The 18,904-nt window shown below is 40.7% G+C and overlaps 1 protein-coding gene across 4 annotated transcripts in view; it reads right to left on the bottom strand.

Moving 5' to 3' along the window:
- Window positions 1-18,297, bottom strand: part of WWC2 (WW and C2 domain containing 2) — a 257,956-nt gene extending 239,659 nt beyond the window's left edge. Inside the window, exon 1 of one of the 4 annotated variants that reach the window (XM_072625437.1) lies at window positions 17,749-18,297. In XM_072625437.1, coding sequence (XP_072481538.1) covers window positions 17,749-17,879 — 131 coding nt within the window. In that variant the 5' untranslated portion in view covers window positions 17,880-18,297. Of the gene's footprint in view, window positions 1-958; window positions 8,503-17,748 lie in introns of those variants that run through there. The other 3 variants (XM_072625442.1, XM_072625441.1, XM_072625444.1) reach the window with 3 other exon arrangements.
- Between the last annotated feature and the right edge of the window lie 607 nt (window positions 18,298-18,904).

Raw genomic sequence — 18,904 nt, 5'->3', positions numbered from 1 at the left:
AAATGGGTTGGAGAGGGGAGAGACTTGAAGGCAGACAAACTAGTTAGGACACTGAAGTAATCCAGGCAAGAAGCGATGAGGGCATGAACTATGAAATAAAAAAACCTGGCAATGGACTGGATATGTGGGGTGAGTGAGGAATGACACAGAGGTCAAGAAGGATGAGGATTGAAAATGGCCATTAAATTTGGCAATTAAGAACTCATTGGAAACTCTGGAGAGGGCAGTTTCAGTTGAATGATGAGGTCAGAAGCCAAAGCGCAGAGGACAGCTCTAAAATCTATGATGTCATGAATTCAGAGAGGCCAAGGATAGCAAAATAGGAAGACAGATCTGGTGATGCTAATGTAAACCTGAGTGAGTAATGCATTCAAGAGCCAAACAGAAAAGAGAAGGGTTTTAAGTTAGCCATTGTTTTACCCTCTCTTACATGTAGACAAAGTACAGTCTTCTAACTAAAAGGGGAACGGGGGTGGGCTTAGTTGGGAAAGGAGTCCCAGGCCTCTGCAAAAATGTAAACAGAGTGGGCAGTTATATTTCTCTCCTGGCAGCTGTGTAGGAGCCTAGTGACTTCGGGGCTTATATTCAAGGAGTAAGTCTGGATGACTGGGAGAATGCAGGAAGGAGACAAAGAGAAGTTTTTCTTTTCACGGTAGTCCTGGATTCTCAGAGGGAGAATTAGAGTTCATTATCACTATAAATCCCTGAGTATTGGCTAGTTCCCAGACTCCATGCGTTTAACTGGGAAGCTTCCTTACCCAATCAAATTTCCCAGTGAATAAGTCAAACAAATGCCAAGGGTTGGGGGATGGGGGGGCAGGCAAAGCCCTGCTAGACTGTTAAGTCTCAGAATCATTTTCAATTCATGGAAAAAAATCTAGCCAGTAGTACCCCATTGGAGAAGCGGAGCCAAACTACAGAATCCCAGCTTTTTGCAGGAGCTGCATGCAGTACTTACATTTTCGTACAAATGGAGCAATTTGTGTACTTTGCAATCATCTCCAGTGGAGGTACACACTGCCAATTTAGACAGCACAAAAGAGTATAATCAAAATTACACAATCCAAGGACCAGGAATCGGTAAAACTCCAGCCAGGGCAGGGTGGGAAGTAGCGAAACAAACACACGGACAAAAGAAGTCTTTAGAAATGAGATAACTTGTTACAAAGGGGAGGAAGAAAGTCCTGGAAAGGGGAAAAACTAACAAGCTGGAGAAACTAAGGCTAAGTCACAAGCTTTCTATGGGAGCTACAACGTGGTTTCTCCTCCACCCGTCCAACCAGTGACTGCCAGGCCTCAACGCTTGGCTAGCCGGCTGCATCTCATAACGTCTTTCCTCATTTGAATAGCATTTTAGGAATGTTTTGTCAGTGTGGTGGATGATTATTCATTTCTCCTGCATTCTTTCTTTCCCTTTTAACCATTATGGCTGTATTTTCTTTTCTCATACCTCCATTCCTACCACCAAAGGACAGGCTATTTTTACCTGTAAAATTCATATCTTTGTTCACATTTTCTTGAAAAGGCAGAGTTAACTTTCACAACTGTTGCTCATGGCAACAACGCAGGAACAAAAGAAAATATTTCTTGCGTGCATAACTGAAGCATTTAATTAAAATTCACACACCAAACCTGGTTCTAAAACCAAGTCAAAAGTAAAACACAACAACCAAAACAAAACAAAAGTCCTATAGGATCTCGTGTGGAAGATACACGTGGTGTTTATGAGGCTACCACAAAGGAGGGGCAAAGAAGGGAGAATGTGTGAGGAGGAGAAAAAATGCCCAACTGGTAGAATGCCTATTCAATAGCACTTTAGGTGTCTACAGACCCCAAGGAAAAGCACCATGTTGGCTGCTGATCAGTTTCAGATGACAGAATAAATAAAACTGAACACTATGAATGTGCTTCTCTTTTGGACGTTAAAGACTTTAGTGAGAGGCCAATCTAAGCAGGTGACAGAACCAGCCCCTTAAACAAGGCACTGTACCAACTTAGCAATTCTAATTCCCCACTTCAACCCCTTCTACCTTCAACCCCTTCAGAGTCAAGCAGTTTGTGAAAGATGGCCAAAGTAAAACGGGAAATGAAGACTATGCCTCCAAATTACAGTCTAGTTGGTTTAAGTATTTGTTGGCCAAAAAAAAAAAAAATGTTTACTAGGAATTATTTTTATAAAATAGATTACACTCTGTATACTCCTTAAAATCAATTATTTGGGTTTTTTTAAGTTTCTTTTTTCAAATAATTTGAGAGATCTTTGGAAAAGTGGGCTAATAAAGCATTATACAGCAGAAAGAGGGCTGGATTTGAAGTGGGAAGACTCAAGTTCAAATCCTATCTCTGTCACTGTAACTTTGGGAATGTCATTTAACCATTTAACCACAGGCTTCAGTGTCCTCACTGGCAAATTGAGAGGGTTAGACCAGAGATCTTAAAGTCTCTTAAAAGTTCTAAAGCTATGATCTCATCATCCAAACACTTTTCATTTACAGGCTGATCCCTACCCTTTATTAGCAACTGCTAGGACAGGCTGGGTGGGGAGTGCAGAGGCATTTGAGTGAGGAATAACTCTCAAAATTACTTTTAGGATGAAGTGACAGGTAGCAATGTTCCCTAGCACTTCAAATCCAAATCTGTCAGAGAATTTTTAAAAGTACAAGTAGCAACCACATTTACTTGAGTATTGTGTATTATTGTTTGTTTAAATATATAAAATATATTTACATATATATTTATATATACATATATTTGAGTATATGTAAAGTTATATAATATACTGGGCTACAAAGGAGTAGAAGTCTAGCCCCAGTTCACAAGGGGTTTATAATCTAGTTGGGGATAAGTTAAAGGACACAAGATGTAAACACTTCAAGACAACAGAAAAGATATCAGAATCTTTCAAGTACTGCATTATAGAGGAAGAAACCTCTTCAGGACGCAACAGTCAGGAAAAGTTAAGCTGGGCCTTACAGGCAGAGCAGAATTGGCAAAGGGAAGGGCACAAATTAACAAAAGCAAAGCGACTTATGCAAGGTCAATAAGTACTACTGGGATGGATGGATGGATGGATGGATGGATGGAGACATCAGCTCAAGATCAGCCTGGCTACAATACAAACTGCTTAAAGGGAAGTACTGTGAAAAAAAGATGTGAAAAGTTTTTAGATATAGATTGTGGAGGTCCTGAATTTCCAGACTAAAAAATTTGTATTTCATCTTGTAAACAATAAACAGGGAGTTTTGGAGCAGAAGAAAAGCCTGTTCTTCAGAAGTATTATTTTAGCAGCTCTGTGAAAGATGAATTGGAGAGAGTGGAGAAAATGTGGAACGGAGACCATTTAGAAGGTCATCATAGTGCTCCAGGCAAGAAGTGATGAGGGCCTGGTCTATGAACTGGAAAAAAAATGAGAGTGTATATTTTGGATGTTAATGGAAAATCAGTAAGACTTTGTCACCTGATTGATTCCTTCCTCTTTTCAAAGAAAGGAACATGTCAAGCTTGAGTGACAAGAAACAATACATAGTTACAGCAGAGTGTTGAACTCCAACGTTCCAGAGAGTCCAGAGAGTTCTAGGTTCAAATCATATCTCTGATATTTAACTAGCTCTGTGACCATGGTCTTTCCAAGTCCTGTGCAAAATGTGAACAACAAACATCTGCAGAACCAACCACACAAGGCTGTTGTGAAGAACAACGAAGATAACATAAAAATGGTATTCTAGCCATTAGTATATGGCAGATGGGAGCACTTGGGACAACAGTGAGAAAGGTGAGAGAGGCATTCAACATAGAGTGTGAGGGATGAGGAGTTAATTTTGGAAATGTTAAATCAAAAGATCTGGTAAGCCATTGAAGATAGAGGCATCCAGTCAGGAGAAGAGTAGTGTTACAAAAATCTGGGAGTCGTAATAAGTGAACCTCAATTGTAAAATAAGGAAGTTAGACTAGAAGACATCTAAGATCCCTTCAAGCATGAAATCGATGATCCTATAACTTTACAGATGATTTAAAAGAGTATTGAGGTATGAAAGAGGAGAGATGTCTTTGCAGCCCTGATGCCCTGATCACAGTAAGCACTTAATAAGTGATTGTTGAAGCTGAAACTGAAGAGATATCCAATGGATGGCCAAAAGTCATAGAGTCAGAACTGAGGTCATCTGCTGAGAAGGGAAGCAGGGGAGATGGCTGAAGCCTTAGGGGAAAAATAGATACTTCAGGGAAAGTCAAATTGGAAATGATTATAGTACACCAAAAAGACCCAGTTGAGGTTAAGTGAACAGTGGACTCCCTGGGCAACGAGCTTGTCATTTCCTCAAGAAACTTTCAGGAGGTTGAAAGTAGGAGGAAAATTGCCTGATGGGGGTAATCTAGTCTTGTGGGTTTGCAGAGTAAGAAGTATTCCTGAATTAGCTAAGCAAAGTGTCAAGAATAAAGGGTGGGAAGTGAGAAATGGGATCGGTCAAGAGTAAGCAAATGAGCATTTAAGACCTTTTACATGCCAGGCACTGTGCTAAGAGGGAGGGGTTACAAAGAAAGGCAAAAGACAGTTCCAGACTTCAAGGAGTTCCATCTAATGCAAGAGACAACAAACAACTAGGTACAAAGAAGGGATATACAGGATAAGCAGGAAATAACAAAGAGAAAGCACTCATTTTAGTTAGGACTTGAAGGAAGCCAGGGGGGCCAAGGGACAGAATGAGGAGGGAAAACATTCTAGGAATGCGAGATGGTCAGAGAAAATATCCAGTGACTACGGCTCAAGGTGAGTTCAAGATGAAACTCATTATCTATACCCCAACACCTTTCCTTCTTCCTAACTTTCCTATTTCCGTTGAAAGGGTCCAGGTTTGTTACCTCAGAGTCACCCTTCTCTCTCCTTCACCCCTCAAGTCCACTTATTTGCTAAGTCTTGTTCATTGTACCACCATATTATGGATCCAATCCACTCCTTAGATTTCCACTCATCACCTTTCACCTGGATTCCTGGGCTCTCTCCCTCCAATCTGGCCCCTCTCCAATCAATCCTCCCCTGCGCAAGAAATTCCTATGGCTTCTCCTCTTGCTTCTAAGGATAAAATACAGGCTCCTGGATTCAGCTCTCAACATCTTTCCTATTCTGGCTACTGGTCCAAGCTTATTACATGTCACTTTCCTTCTCCAGCCAAAATGGTCTGCTTGCTGATCATGTCTGTACACAGGTTATTCCCTGTACATGGGAGGCATATCCCTCCTATCCCCCACCCCCTAGAATACTGAGCTTTCTTCAATGATCAGTTCAGTCTTCCTATGGGAAGACTATCTTTATTCTCTCCACCCCACCCCGTTACTAGAAAACTCTCTACCGGGGAAATCACTGTATATATTTTGCACTTAATTTCTCTATCTATGCTATATTTAACTTTCTCTGTACATACTACTCCCCAATAGAACAGCATATAAAGGCCTTTATATTTTTATTGCCCAAAACAGCACCCAGAACATACTAGCTGTTTTTTAAATGTTTACTGAATGAATAATAACAAAGAAATCATTCAGACAGCTAAGTGGAATCAGGAAGCCCAGAGTTCAAATTCTGCTTCATATTTAGTAGCTGTGTGACCTTGTGCAAGTCACTTATTGTCTACTTGCCTCAGTTTCCTCATCTGCAAAATGAGGATAACAGCACCTACCTCAAAGAATAGTTACGAGAATGAAATGGGGCAGTGTTTGTAAAGGACTAGTATTTAGGAGGTGTGCTGTATAAGGCAGTAGGAGTCTTTGGGGGTAGAGACAAAGGTAAAAACAAAGTATCTCTGCCTTCAAGCAACTTACATTCTATTGGGGACAAATAACTTATATATAGATAAGTGAATGCACAATAAATATCTATTTTTATATATACATGCACACACACATATATACATGTATGTATATATGTGTATATGCATACGTGCATACATGGATATATGCCTGCATGCACACATACATACATGGGAATGTGGAAAAAGATACTAACAAATGGGGATGAGAAATCAGGATGAATCCTATCAGATATGGCATGAACTCAGCCTTGCAGGGAGCTAGGAATTCTAAGAAGCAGAGCTGAGGAAAGAGCACCTTCTGGATATGAGGGCAGAGACACGCAGCCTGTGAGAAGCAAGGTGGGAGATGGGCTGTACAGGGGACAGCAAATAGGCTCTTCTGGCCGGAAGAACGAGGAACCCACAATATGCCTGGAATTGTAGGCATATGAATTGTGAAGGCTTCAAATGTCAAAATGGAAAGCTCATATCATATTTTGTACTAGAGATAATTGAGAGCCATGAGGGCTTCCTGAGCAGGAGAAATGACACAGTCATACCTATGTTTTAGGAACTGAAATGTGGCAGCTAAGCAGATTAATTGGAGAGGGAAAAGCCTGGAGGCAAGGACATCAAAACAGGAGATCGCTATACTTCGGCAGTCCAGGTGAAAGATGAGGAGAGCTTCAGTTAGGGTGGTGGCTAGGTGAATGGAGAGATGAAATGGATGGAAGAAATGTTGGGGAGGTCATGGATATTGGGGAAGTTGAAGGACTGGGTGTGATACTGAACACAGAACTATATATCTCTAATTATGAGGCATTAGTAAAAACTTTTTATAGTACCTACAGACCCAAATGCAATGGAATGCTAGCTGCTCTTAGGAGGAAGATGGAGGTGCCTTCAACAACAATAAGGAATTTGAGAAAAGGAGCCAGTATGAGGGATGAGGAGTTAATTTTGGATACGTCAAATCTTTTGCTTGTGGAAAAGAAGAAGGAAGACGGGAAAAGGGACTTTAAACAACCTAAGTTAACTTTGTTGTCCGTGGGTCTGCAATTGCAAACTAGGCCTTTACTTGTTTTGTTAAACATTTAGCCAAGTTAAATATTGTTCATAAAAGTACAATCCTATGAGATTCGCCGTATCACTAAGCAGAAAGGTAGGGGGAAGGGAAAGGAGAAGGAGGGAAAGAGAAAGCAAATAATCTATTTCCACCAAAGAGAATAGGTGACAATTATAGGAATACATAGCCCAAGACAAAACAAAGCAAACCTGTGGTCACCCAGAATTATTGACAAGCCAAGAAAGCAGTTCTTAAATGAACAAGCTAACTCAAATGCACATTCCAGTCTAGACAGAGAATAGGGCAGAGACACAGATTATATGCACATGTATCTTTATTTCTATAATTGGAGAGAGGAAAGTTTGACTTTTTTTTCCTTTTTCTCTGTTAAAAATAAAAGAGGAACAGAGGACTAGATCAAATTATACTTTAAATGAAACTATATACCAGTAAAATAATTCAGTAAAATTTAAAGTAGTATTTTATAACCCTACTGGATTTCTAGGCTATTTAATAAAATTCTTTTGCCCAAACCAGAAAAAATGTCAATAAGGTATTTAACATTCTATAATTCGTTATGAAGCAAGAATTTTAGGCAGGAATTCATGGCACACATTTCTCTCTCTGCTCTAATAACATATTTTACATCTGTCAGAGCTAATGTTCAGGGACTGAAGCCCAGCTCTACCACAGACACTCCAGGGGAAGAAAAAGGAAACCAGACTAATAAAATCCATATCAAAGCATCCTTCTACTTGCAGAAAAAATGCCATGGACAACTTTTGATGAATCTTTCATTCTGCTTTAATTTTTGGTTAATAAGCATTTATTTTCTCCCCACATATATTACACTCAATTTAAAAGTAAAAACAAAAATAAGGCAATTATTTTTGAAGCCTAAAATGATATCTCTATCAAAATTTCCTTATAATCTAAGACACTTCCCCAAACCCAAACAAATTCATATCCCAACCTTAGAAGTATTAATAAAACCTCAATATCTTCATCAACTATACCAGTTCTCTTATTATTAAAACACTCACATGCTTCCTAGATTCAGAAAGTCACCCTTCAAATTTCACTCTCTTTCTTATTCTTATCACTATGGATGCTGGATACACGTACACACACATATACATATATGCATATGTGTGTGTACATGCATATAGATACACATGTGTATGTATATACATACATAAATAAGTTTATTCATGGAAATATACTTCAGAGAACAATATTTTTTCCTGATTCCAACAGCCTCAAACTTGTTAGAAGTTAGATTTTTTTTTTAATACAAACATAAAAGGTACCTTTTTTTTTTTAAGTGCGGCCTCAATTCAAACTCTAAAACATTCCAAGGCATCTCAAGAGGAAGTCATTCCTTAAAGTATCTCCTAAGTGCACCAAGGAGTTTAGTTTAGTGCTTTGGAGCAAAAAAAATGGGGAAACTGCCAACCTTATGAATTCTAACACAACATCTTTTTATTGACATATAACTTGACAACAGAAAATTACTTTGGCTACCATGAGAAGAAAAAGAGTGTTCTTCAATTTTAACAAATGGTCATTACATTCTTTAAGTATTGATCCCTATAGCAGAGTTAAAGGCTTCAGTAATTATTTTGATCTTTAAGTATCAAATCAAGAGCAAGCACGACTTAAGTGACTGGAATGACTGGGGGGGGGAGGCGGGGGGGGGGGGGGGGGGGGGGGAGGGGGAGGAGGGGAGGGGAGGTGGGGGAGGGGAGGGGAGGCAGGGCGGGGAGGATTTCATCAGATTCTAGATCTGAAGTTGGAAGACACATTGCTTTTTAGTAGGTGCTTAATAGATATTTGTTTACTTCCCCTCTTATTTTTGTCAGATACTGGGGAGCTAATCCTAATAACAGACAAGTGTAACCTGATTGAGCTGATGTGTTGAGTACCTGAACCCCTTCCACCTTAAGTCAGAAGAGTCTATCTGAAGACTTAATTTCTTTCCCTCAACCCCCACTCTGGTCACAAGAGGATGGAATGAATTTGAGAAATACATAGTGGAAAACATCAATATAGTCCAGGGGACAAAAATACTTCAGGTCTGCCATGCAGAACCATACATCTTATTACCCTGATGTGCTCCTTCAAAAATAATCACCTATGTGGATGATGTTATCACACAAAGTCATAAGGTACAAACTGATGTTGGTAAACAAGGCAATTTACCAAAGCGTGAATATTTAATCTAACTGATAAACATGTGCTGGGGCTTACTCTGAGACAGGCACTCCATTCAGAATGGACAAGGAGCTTACACCATAGTGAGGGAGATAAGACATATATGTAAACAAGTGATACAAGGCAGCATAGAATAAATGCAATTTAATTTTTTAAAATTTAAGCCTCTACTATGGCAGCCTAGTATATTGGGTAGAGAGCCATCTCCAGGTCAGAAAGACCTGGGTTCAGGTTCCCAGGTTCTGATAACATACACTTAATGTTTGACTGGCCAAGGCCTCTAAGTTACAGGGCAATTACAAACCATCCTTCACAGAGGAAGTTCTCTCCATCAATAAAATCATGGATCCACAGGCTCTGCCCCCTCTCAAGGCACAATTCCAGATGCTAAGGAAACAAAACCAAAATATCTCCTGCCCTCAGGAACACTGAGCTCTCCTCAGAGATATATGTGTGTGTATGTGTATGTATATGTGTGTATATATTATATATATCTATGTAAATATATGTGTATATGTGTGTATATATATATACATATATATATATATATATATATATATATATATATATATATATATATATATACAATAAAATATACTTTTTTTTCATGTGCGTATCTCCAAATAAACACCAGGAAATCTGAAAAGAAAAACTAACTCTAATTACTGGCAGAAATGGCCTCCAGAATCCCTTCCAAAGCTTCCAAAAAGAGATGGTCCCTGAGTTAAGCCCTTTTTTGTTATAATTCAGTCATTTTTCAGTTATGTCCAACTCTTCATGACCCTATTTGGAGTTCTCTTGGCAAAGATGCTGGAGTGATTTTACCATTTCCTTCTTCAGCTCATTTGACAGATGAGGAAACTGAGGCAAACAGAGTTCAGTGACTTGACCAGGGTGACACAGCTAGTAAGTGTCTGAGGACAGATTTGACTTCAAGAACAAGAGTCTCTCTGACTCCAGGCCTAGAGTTCTATCCAGCTGGGTCTAAAAGGAAGATAAAGGGACATTCCAAGCCTTGAGGATGCTCTATAGAGTCAAGAACAGCCAGTCATGTCATTGTATTGGAACAAAGAATCAGTAAAGGGAAATACTGTGAAGTAATTCTAGAAATATAGGGTAGAATCAGAGGGTGAAGGGTGCTAAAAGTTAGACTAAAGCTTTGTGGAGGGGACAGGATTAGAGCAGAGCCTTGAAATAAAGATAAGATTTAGACAGGGAGAGACGAGAGTGGTGGCAAGAAAGGACATTACAGAAGTATGGAAGCTACGGCCAGGAAAGTACATATAGCTTGCTTGGAATATGGTGAGAGATGAGAGTGGCAAGGGAGGTTACAGCTGAATCACCAGAGTCCTGAAAACAGCAGTCCTCCAAACCACAAGTTTTGCTTCCAGACTGACCTCCTTGAAGCCAGAGTCCAAGGAGGTAACCCTTGTGGAGAAAGGATTCACTATCCCAACTATCCCCAATATCACCTGCCCACCAATTGGCATCACCAGGGAGGTTAGCCTAAGAACTCTGCAAACAACAGCAATCCTCAGGCATTAGACTTGCTTTCCCATGGAGAGAAGCACACCTTATAGCAACCTGGTCATTTGCCAAGCAAGTGCTCTAGTTCTTCATGAGCTACAGTTACAGAAGAAGATCCAAAAAGGAAAGTCCTGGGCACCATCAAATGGCTGAATATCAAAAACCAATAAGGTTTTACTAATGGAAATGACCTTTAAGAAGATACACTGAGGTCTTGCAATTTGACTTGCAACTGAAACCCCTTATATGTGTGGTCTCAATTCCAAAGCACTCATGATGAAAAATGGTATTCACCTCCAAAGAAAGAATTGATGGGGTCTGCATGCAGATAAAAGCACACTATTTTTAACTTTACTCTTTTCAGGTTTTTTTGTCCTATGTTTTCTTTCACAACATGACTAACATGGAAATATATTTTACATGATTACACATGTATAACCTATATTGAATTGCTTGCCTTTCCAATGAGGGGTAATGGGGAGGAAGGAAGGGAGAGAATTTGGAACTCAAAAGTTTTAAAAACGAATGTTAAAAATTGTTTTTATATGTAACTGAGGAAAAATAAAACACTAAATAAACCAAAAAAAATCAAAATAATTGGAAATTGCATAAGATATTTAGAGGCCAACATACCAAAGCCTATTCAATACCTGTATAGATTAAGTTACAAAATATTCCTTTAAGAAATAAAGACGATAAATAGATGATAAAATATCCAGTGCTCAGGATCATCATTTTTATAATATCACAAAAGTTATTGCTACATCAATAGCATTTTCATGCTATACCAATCAAACTACCAAAGGGATACTTTACAGAATTCAATAAAATGACAATATTTCACTGGAAAAACAAAAAAGGTAGAATATCAAAGAATATAATAGAAATGGGTACAAATGAGTGAGGAATAACATTTCTAGACTTCAGCTATATAATAAAGCAGTTCTCATCAAAAAACAGTTGGTATTGGTTTAAAAATAAAAAAAGTAGAACACTACAAGGAAGAATAGACTGGGGACATCTGATTAGACAAGAGAGAATCAGAATTAATGGAACTCAATAATTCAGTGTTCAATAAGCCGGAAAATCCAAATTACTTAGGAAAGAACTCTCTATTTATTAAGAACTGTTAAAGAAAATTGGAATGTAGTCCTGCAGAAATTATGCTTGGAACAACATTTTATACCATGTGTTGTTGTTCAGTTGTTTCAAAATGTATCCCATTTGGGGTCTTCTTGGCAAAGACACTGGAGTGGTTTGCCATTTCCTTCTCCAATTCATTTTACAGACAAGGAAACTGAAGCTAACAGAGTTAAATGACTTGCCCAGGTCACACTGCTAATAAGTTTCTGAGGCCAAATTTGAACTCAGGAAGAGGAGTCTTCCTAATTCCAGGCTTATACTCTATCCACCGTACCACTCAACTGCCCATCTTATACCATATTCCACAATAACTTCAAAATAGTCATGTCACTTAATATTAAATATGATACTATTAAAATATTAGAAGACAAATATATCACATGCCTTTTACAACTATAGCTAGGAGCTACATTCATAACCAATCAAGAAAAAGAGGTAATTATAAAAGGTAAAAATAGATCATTTGATTCTATGAAATTAAAAAGCTTTTACATAAATAAAATCAACGTATCTAGGATAGGCAGCAAAGAGGTTAACTACGAGGAGAAAACTTTAAATCAAATATCCCTGAGAAGGGTTTTGTACCCAAGATACCTGTGTATAGACAGCTAAAAGAACTACAATCCCCAAAAGTCATTCTCCAACAGATAAGTGGTCAAAGATATGAAAAAACTTCTCAAAAGAATTACAAATTATTAACAATATAAAAGGATCCTCCAAATCACTAATAGGGATTAGTAATCAAAAGACAATCCTGACATTTTACCTCATAACCACTATATATAGGGCAAAGCTGATTGATAAAAGACAAGAATAATCAATCCTAGAAAGGTTATGGAATGAAGGGCACATTGTTGGTGGAACTGTGAAGAATAAAAATCATTTGGGAAAGTCATTTGGAATTATGCAAATAAAGTAGATTAAATGTCTATAACCTCTGACCCAGAAATTCAACTACCCGGAATTTACCCAAGGAAGACCTTTGGCAAAAAGAAAGGTTCCATATACAATGAAACATTAATAGCAGCACTTTTGTGTGGTAGCAAAGAAATGGAAAATAAAGCAGATCCTCAACAATTGAGGAATGGTTAAACAAATTATGGTAAATGCTTGATATAGAATATTACTGAGTTATAAGAAAGAATGGATAAGATAATACAGAGAAGTTATATGAACTAATGCAAAGTGAAGTAAGCAGAGCCAAGAAAAACAGATACATAACGAGTATAATAATGTAGATGGAAAGAATCACCATAAAACAACTTACAAAAATTACAAAGAAACAAGCTTGGTCCCAAAGAAGAGATGAGAAGACATCTCCCCGACATCTTTGAGATGGTAAGGGGTCCACGGTGTGGAATACTGCATATAATCTCAGACTTTTTTCAATGTATTCATCAAATTAGTTGACTTTTTTTCTCTTCCTCTTTTCTTGCTTACAAGTTTTATAAGGATGTTATGAGGATGGCTCTTTGGGAAGAAAGAGTGAGACAAAGGAAATCTAGGTAATAGAAGAAATGAAATGTCAATAAAAATTTACTAAAAATAAAAGGCATCAGCAAAAATTTAATGAATTAAGTAGATAAATTTAGAACAGGAATTGAGAAACAGCCATGCATTCCTAGGAAACAGAATGAATGGGTGGAAGGAAATCAGAGCAATTGCCAATAGGTAGAAGTTTTTCAAAGGCCTAAACACTTTTTGTATCATCAGATATATTCACCAACAGTGCCTTCATCATAAGAGGTACTTCATAAATGTTTACCAAATTAGAAATACCCGGTCCATACTTGTCTCGTCTAACTTTCCTAATAATACACTATTAAGACACATAGCAGAATTCACTATGTGGTAATGCCAGTATATGACAACCAACCTGTGCCCCCTGCAATCCACAGCTCTTGGCCCTCGACTCACCTAAGGCTCACCATGATGACAGAACTCCATCATCACAACAGGTTAGTAGATGGATTCTCTCAACATTTAAACCCCTATCCACATGAGAATGAGATCATATCAGCATCCCTATGAAGTCACTTTCTGTAGTGGGGAGCTGATTTTTAAACAGTAAAACTGTTGTCACTGTGTAGTGCTTAGGCTGAAGGAAAATTGGAGAAGGTTATGACTTCATTCTGGATGAAAAAAGGATGGTCCCATTTTTCCTTAACATTCTTTCTATTTACTCCTTACCCCAAAATGATAGTCATTTCCCTCTATCATTTTCCTCCCAAAACAGTCAAGAAGGCCTAGACCATTTGGCATGTTTCATAACTCATGGCAGAACACCAACTGGTAGGAAAAAAAAACATGTCAACAAGCATGTATTAAGCACCTATGTCCACATCCTCCGAAATTTCAAGGGAGAGAGGAAGGAGAAGAGGGTAGGAGAGAAAAGATGTTATGGGCATCAGAGTACATAGGTGATCCAGTGAGGATAGCACCAGGTCTAGAGACAGAAAAAACCCAAGTTCAACTCCAGCTTCAGACAGTTACATGACCAAGTCACTTAGCCTCTGTTTGCCTCAGTTTCCTCATCTGTAAAATGGGAATGGTAACAGCATCTGCCTCTCAAAGTTGCTGTGAGGATAAAAAAATCACAAAATTTATAAAATGCTTTAACATTTAAGTACTATATAAGTACTCGTTTTTATTATTATGATTGCATTTAGTCAAGCTAACTGAAAGATCATGACGATTTAAATGGTTAAAAATATTAAGAAGTGTGTTAGTCATTTAACTGTAATGTTATTCAGTCATTTTTCAGTAGTGTGCAACTCTTCACGATCCCATTTGGGAGTCTTCTTGGCAAAGATAAAGTAGTGGTTTTCCACTTCCTTCTCCAGCTTATTTTACAGATGAGGAAACTGAGTCAGAGTTAAGTGACTTCTCCAAGGTCACACAGTTAGGAAGTCTTGTTGGCCAGATTTTGAACTCAAATCCTCCAGACTCCAGAGCCAGCACTCTATCTACCACACCACACAGCTACCCCAAATATAATATACAACAGTACTTAAATCTATTCATAAAATATCAAGTCAACTGCCCTATTCACTGTTATTCCAAGACCTCCAAGCCTTTTCATAGCTGTCCTCCATCCCTTAAGAGTCCTTCCCTTCTTCATATATGCCTCTTAGAATTCCTGACTTCCTTTAAAGGTCAATTCAAGTGTGAATTTCTTCAAGGGGCCTCTCCTGATTCCACCAGTTCTTGGGCCCCCTCCCTTCCATGTACTGATTTTGTATATACTTACTCTATTTATTCACTATCCTACCCCCACTAGAACATTAGCTCCCAGAATATAACTGTCTCATCTTAATGATTTTTTACACCAAGACCTAGCACAGTGCCTGGAGCATAGTAGGCACTAAAAAGATGTTTACTGCTTAACAGGATTGACAAAAGTTAACAGCTACGCCAACTGACACCTCTTACACTGTTTAAAAAAAACTATACTCCCTTTAGTTATCCTAAAAAAAGAATCATGATTAAACCAGGAATGAAAGTTCTGTCAATATTGCTCTCACCTCAGAAAAGAACTTAAAAAAAATCCCAATACTTAGAGCAAAAGTAGTCACATCTGTCCAACATCCCCAGAGCATCCATCACAGTACTAAAGTAATATGGACCAACTTTTTGGCTTTTAGTCACATCAGACAAAAAGATGCATTGTTTACTTATTTTCCTGACAATAAAATTCTCAAGAATTGATAATCTAATAACAGTTTAAAATAACACACAGCTGACTTGTTTAAGAAGCATTGATACAGATAAGCCTAGCTATATAATTATATTTCACTTTCTATTTGCTTTCCTAGGGCATTTACATTTTCTGGTAATCTTTTTTTTATTTGGTAAATATAGAAAGGAAGATAAAATCTAAAGGGCAAACTGAAGCAGAATAGAACTTAAAATACCCAAATATTTCAAGAATTTCCTGAAATTTCAATAACCTACAATTACAAGTATTGGAAAAAGCAATAACTACCCCACAAATGTCGAAGGCAAATATTTAAACAGGTGCATCAATGACGAAGTTCCATGCATAACATTAGAGCTGACATTTACTATCTGTTAAGTGGTTTCAAAGTGCAATGGGGTAAGTCAAATAACACATTTACAGTGTTAAGTTTATGGCAATACCTAATATGACTGGAGACACCTGTAGAAGGTGTGATGTTGGTCAAAACTTTCACTCTGCAAGAGGTGGGCGCAATTCTGACAAGGGATAGGTCCTGCACAAGTACGTTTTCTAATTTTCAGTAGGGAAACCTAAGCTGATACCTTCATGGATAATTTAACAAGGATTGTTCCATGAATATATAATGTCATTTATAACTTCCTTATAATCACCTTTAATAGCCTTTACAAGTAATATACAAAAGGTAGAAGGAAGCTACAGTATAAAGGATAACAATATTGTAACTATATTCCAGGGCTATTTCTACTTCAGATCTTAAAAAAACAACTTTAGAAGGGGAAGCAATTTAAAGAGTCTGGTTATTAACTTCTCTGACCACATTCCATAAATAACTGAAGAAGAAATTTCAGAAAGAGGTAAAAGTCCAAAAGGGCTGAGTTATTCTTGATTACTGTTACTATTAACTATTATTATTACAACTAGCCAAATTCACCCTCCTAGTACGAATAACGACCAACTTACTCTTTAAAAAGAAAAAAAAAAGTGAGGAGGGACAGAGATGTAAAATGTGAACACTAGATACACTAGATATTCACTAGATACACTAGATATTTTTTAAAGTTCCAGAATGGTTTAGATATATAGATACACACATATAACTATGTAACTACATATGTAATATTATATGTAATATGTAATAATATTTGTAATATGAAGATGTAATACATCTTTCTAGGTTTAATCTTTCCAGCAGAGACAGGCTGCCAAAATCTGACTTCCAAAGGGTGGGCTTGGGCTCCCTACACTGTATCTAGTTGTAAATTCCAACTATATATTACATATATAGTTTTTCTTTTATACCTACAGGCTAGGAAAAGGCAAACGCTTCCCAAGCGTAGAATGGGAGCGAGTAGATGTTACATTAGGTCTCCAAAGGCTAAAAGACCAACAGGTCTCCTTCAGCCTTGGCTAAAGAATAGTTTCAAGAACTGTACGATAAGGAAACTGCCCAGTTCGCTATCTCAAAGTAAAGGCTACTCGCTATAGGGTAATGAAGCACATAGTCTACATTTCTAAGAATGGGAAGGTAGTGGAAGTCAAGTCAGCTATTGAACTGTATACATTACACACTCAGGAGGATGTAATACATCTTCCGAGGTTTAATCTTTCCAGCAGAGACAGGCTTCCAAAATCTGACTTCCAAAGGGTGGGCTTGGGCTCCCTATATTGTATGTAGTTGTAAACTCCAACTATGAGAGAAGAGGGTGGGGTGTAGGAAGTCCCACTGACAGAGATGTCTACAGGTAGCCTGGGTAACTCAGTTCCCCATCTCCCCCACTTCAAGCCTTTTGTTTTGGAAGGCAAAGCCTCCTCTGGAACAGCCTTCTGTCCCCTACCCTGGCTCTTAATCTCTTTGTGACTGTTAGGAGCCCCGGCCTGACATCCCTCCCAGCGCTCGGGAGACCATCCATCCACCCGAGTGCAATGGGGAGAGAGCTGGCTGTCCAGCACGGCCTACGACGGACAGCTTCAGACCCTCCCTGCCACGGCTCCTGCACCCGGGAGGGCTCGCGGGTCCAGCCCCCTGGGCTCATCCCTCCGCCAGGCTGCCTTCGCCCAGAGCCGCGGATGCACGACGAGGTCCCCCAGCGCCGGCTCGGCCGCGGGTTCGAGCCCACCCCCGGGCTCCCGCCGCAGCTCGCCCCGCACCGGCAGCGGCCGCTTCTGCCCGGTCTCCCGGACGACAAACGCCGCCGCTGCGCAGCGCTAGCCTGCGGCCGCCCCCAGCCCTCAGCCCTCAGCCCTCGGGCGGCAGGATGGGCCGGGGGATGGAGGGGAGGGAGGGGGTCTCCCCGGCCCGGCCCCCGCGCCCCCACCTGTCCCGGGGGTCGATCCAGCTGGTCTTCTTGGTGTTGTGGTCGATGTAGAAGACCTTGCCGTCGTAGTCCCTGGCCTCCTCCCAGCCCTGGGGGAGCGGCAGCTGCCCATGGCCGGCTTTCCTAGGCATGGTCGTCGGCGGCCCCCCCGGGGTACGGCTCCTCCATGGGGAGCGGGCAGGGGGCACCGGGCGGGAGCCCCGCGGGAAGCGGGCAGGGCACCGCGCGGCACAGGGAGGGGCGGGGTGCAGGGGGCGGGGTGCAGGGGCGGGGGTGCACCGGAGCGGGGACCCCGACACGGGGCGGGGGGGAGCGTCCAGGAAATCCTGCTCCCTGTCCTGTTTGGGATCAGTCCACCATGTCCACTTGGGAGCCGGAGACTGACTAGGATTATCCCCCTCCTCCTCCTCCTCCTCCTCCTCGCCGCTGCCTCCGCCTCTTCCTCCTCCTCCTCCTCCCCCGGGTCTCCCCGCGGGCTGCCCGACTCGCCGCCGTCTGGGCTGGGATCCGGGAAAAGCTGCGTCTTCGCGGCGGCGGCGGCGGCGGGGGCCGAGGATCCTGCTCATTTGCATATGATTAGCATCCTGCCCCGCCCCTCCCACCGCAGCCCCGCCCCCTCCCTCCCCTCCGCTCATCTGCATGCACATTCCTCGCCGCTGCATTCCTCGGGCTTAACCCTGCGGCTCCCGCGACCCTCTGCAGCGCCCCGGGGCTGTCCTGCCCCAGCGAGGGGGTCCGGGGAAGGGAGGGGGAAGCTAGGTGGGAGGAAGGAGGAAGAATTTTTAAAATCAGCTTGTTCCCCTTCTCCCTCCCTGCCCTCACAAAGACCTAAACACCTCTTGCCCCCCAAGAATGGGAGAGATTGCAAAAGGGAAACTCTGACATTTCCTCCCTCTCTCTGCCCACAGCCTCCCAACTTCCCTGTGGGTTCCTGGAGGAGCGAGAGGAAGGGGAATCTCCCCTTCGGGCGAGAAAAGCCGGATCCCCCCAAAGCCCCCAGCGCACAAACAGATTCCAAGTCCCCGCCCAGCTCCCCCCTTTCCTTCCCTTCCTACAGTCCAGTGTCTGGCAGCTGGGTGCCCTTGCTGGCTTTGGGGGGGCGGGTGGGGAGGCAGGGCATCTGCGGTCCGCAGCCTGAATAAAGCCCCCGGCACTT

The sequence above is a fragment of the Notamacropus eugenii genome, chromosome 7, assembly GCF_028372415.1.
Source record: "Notamacropus eugenii isolate mMacEug1 chromosome 7, mMacEug1.pri_v2, whole genome shotgun sequence".
In the NCBI taxonomy this organism is placed as follows: domain Eukaryota; kingdom Metazoa; phylum Chordata; class Mammalia; order Diprotodontia; family Macropodidae; genus Notamacropus; species Notamacropus eugenii.
Note: the sequence above shows the minus strand (reverse complement) of the source record. Positions and strands in the feature narration are given on the sequence as shown.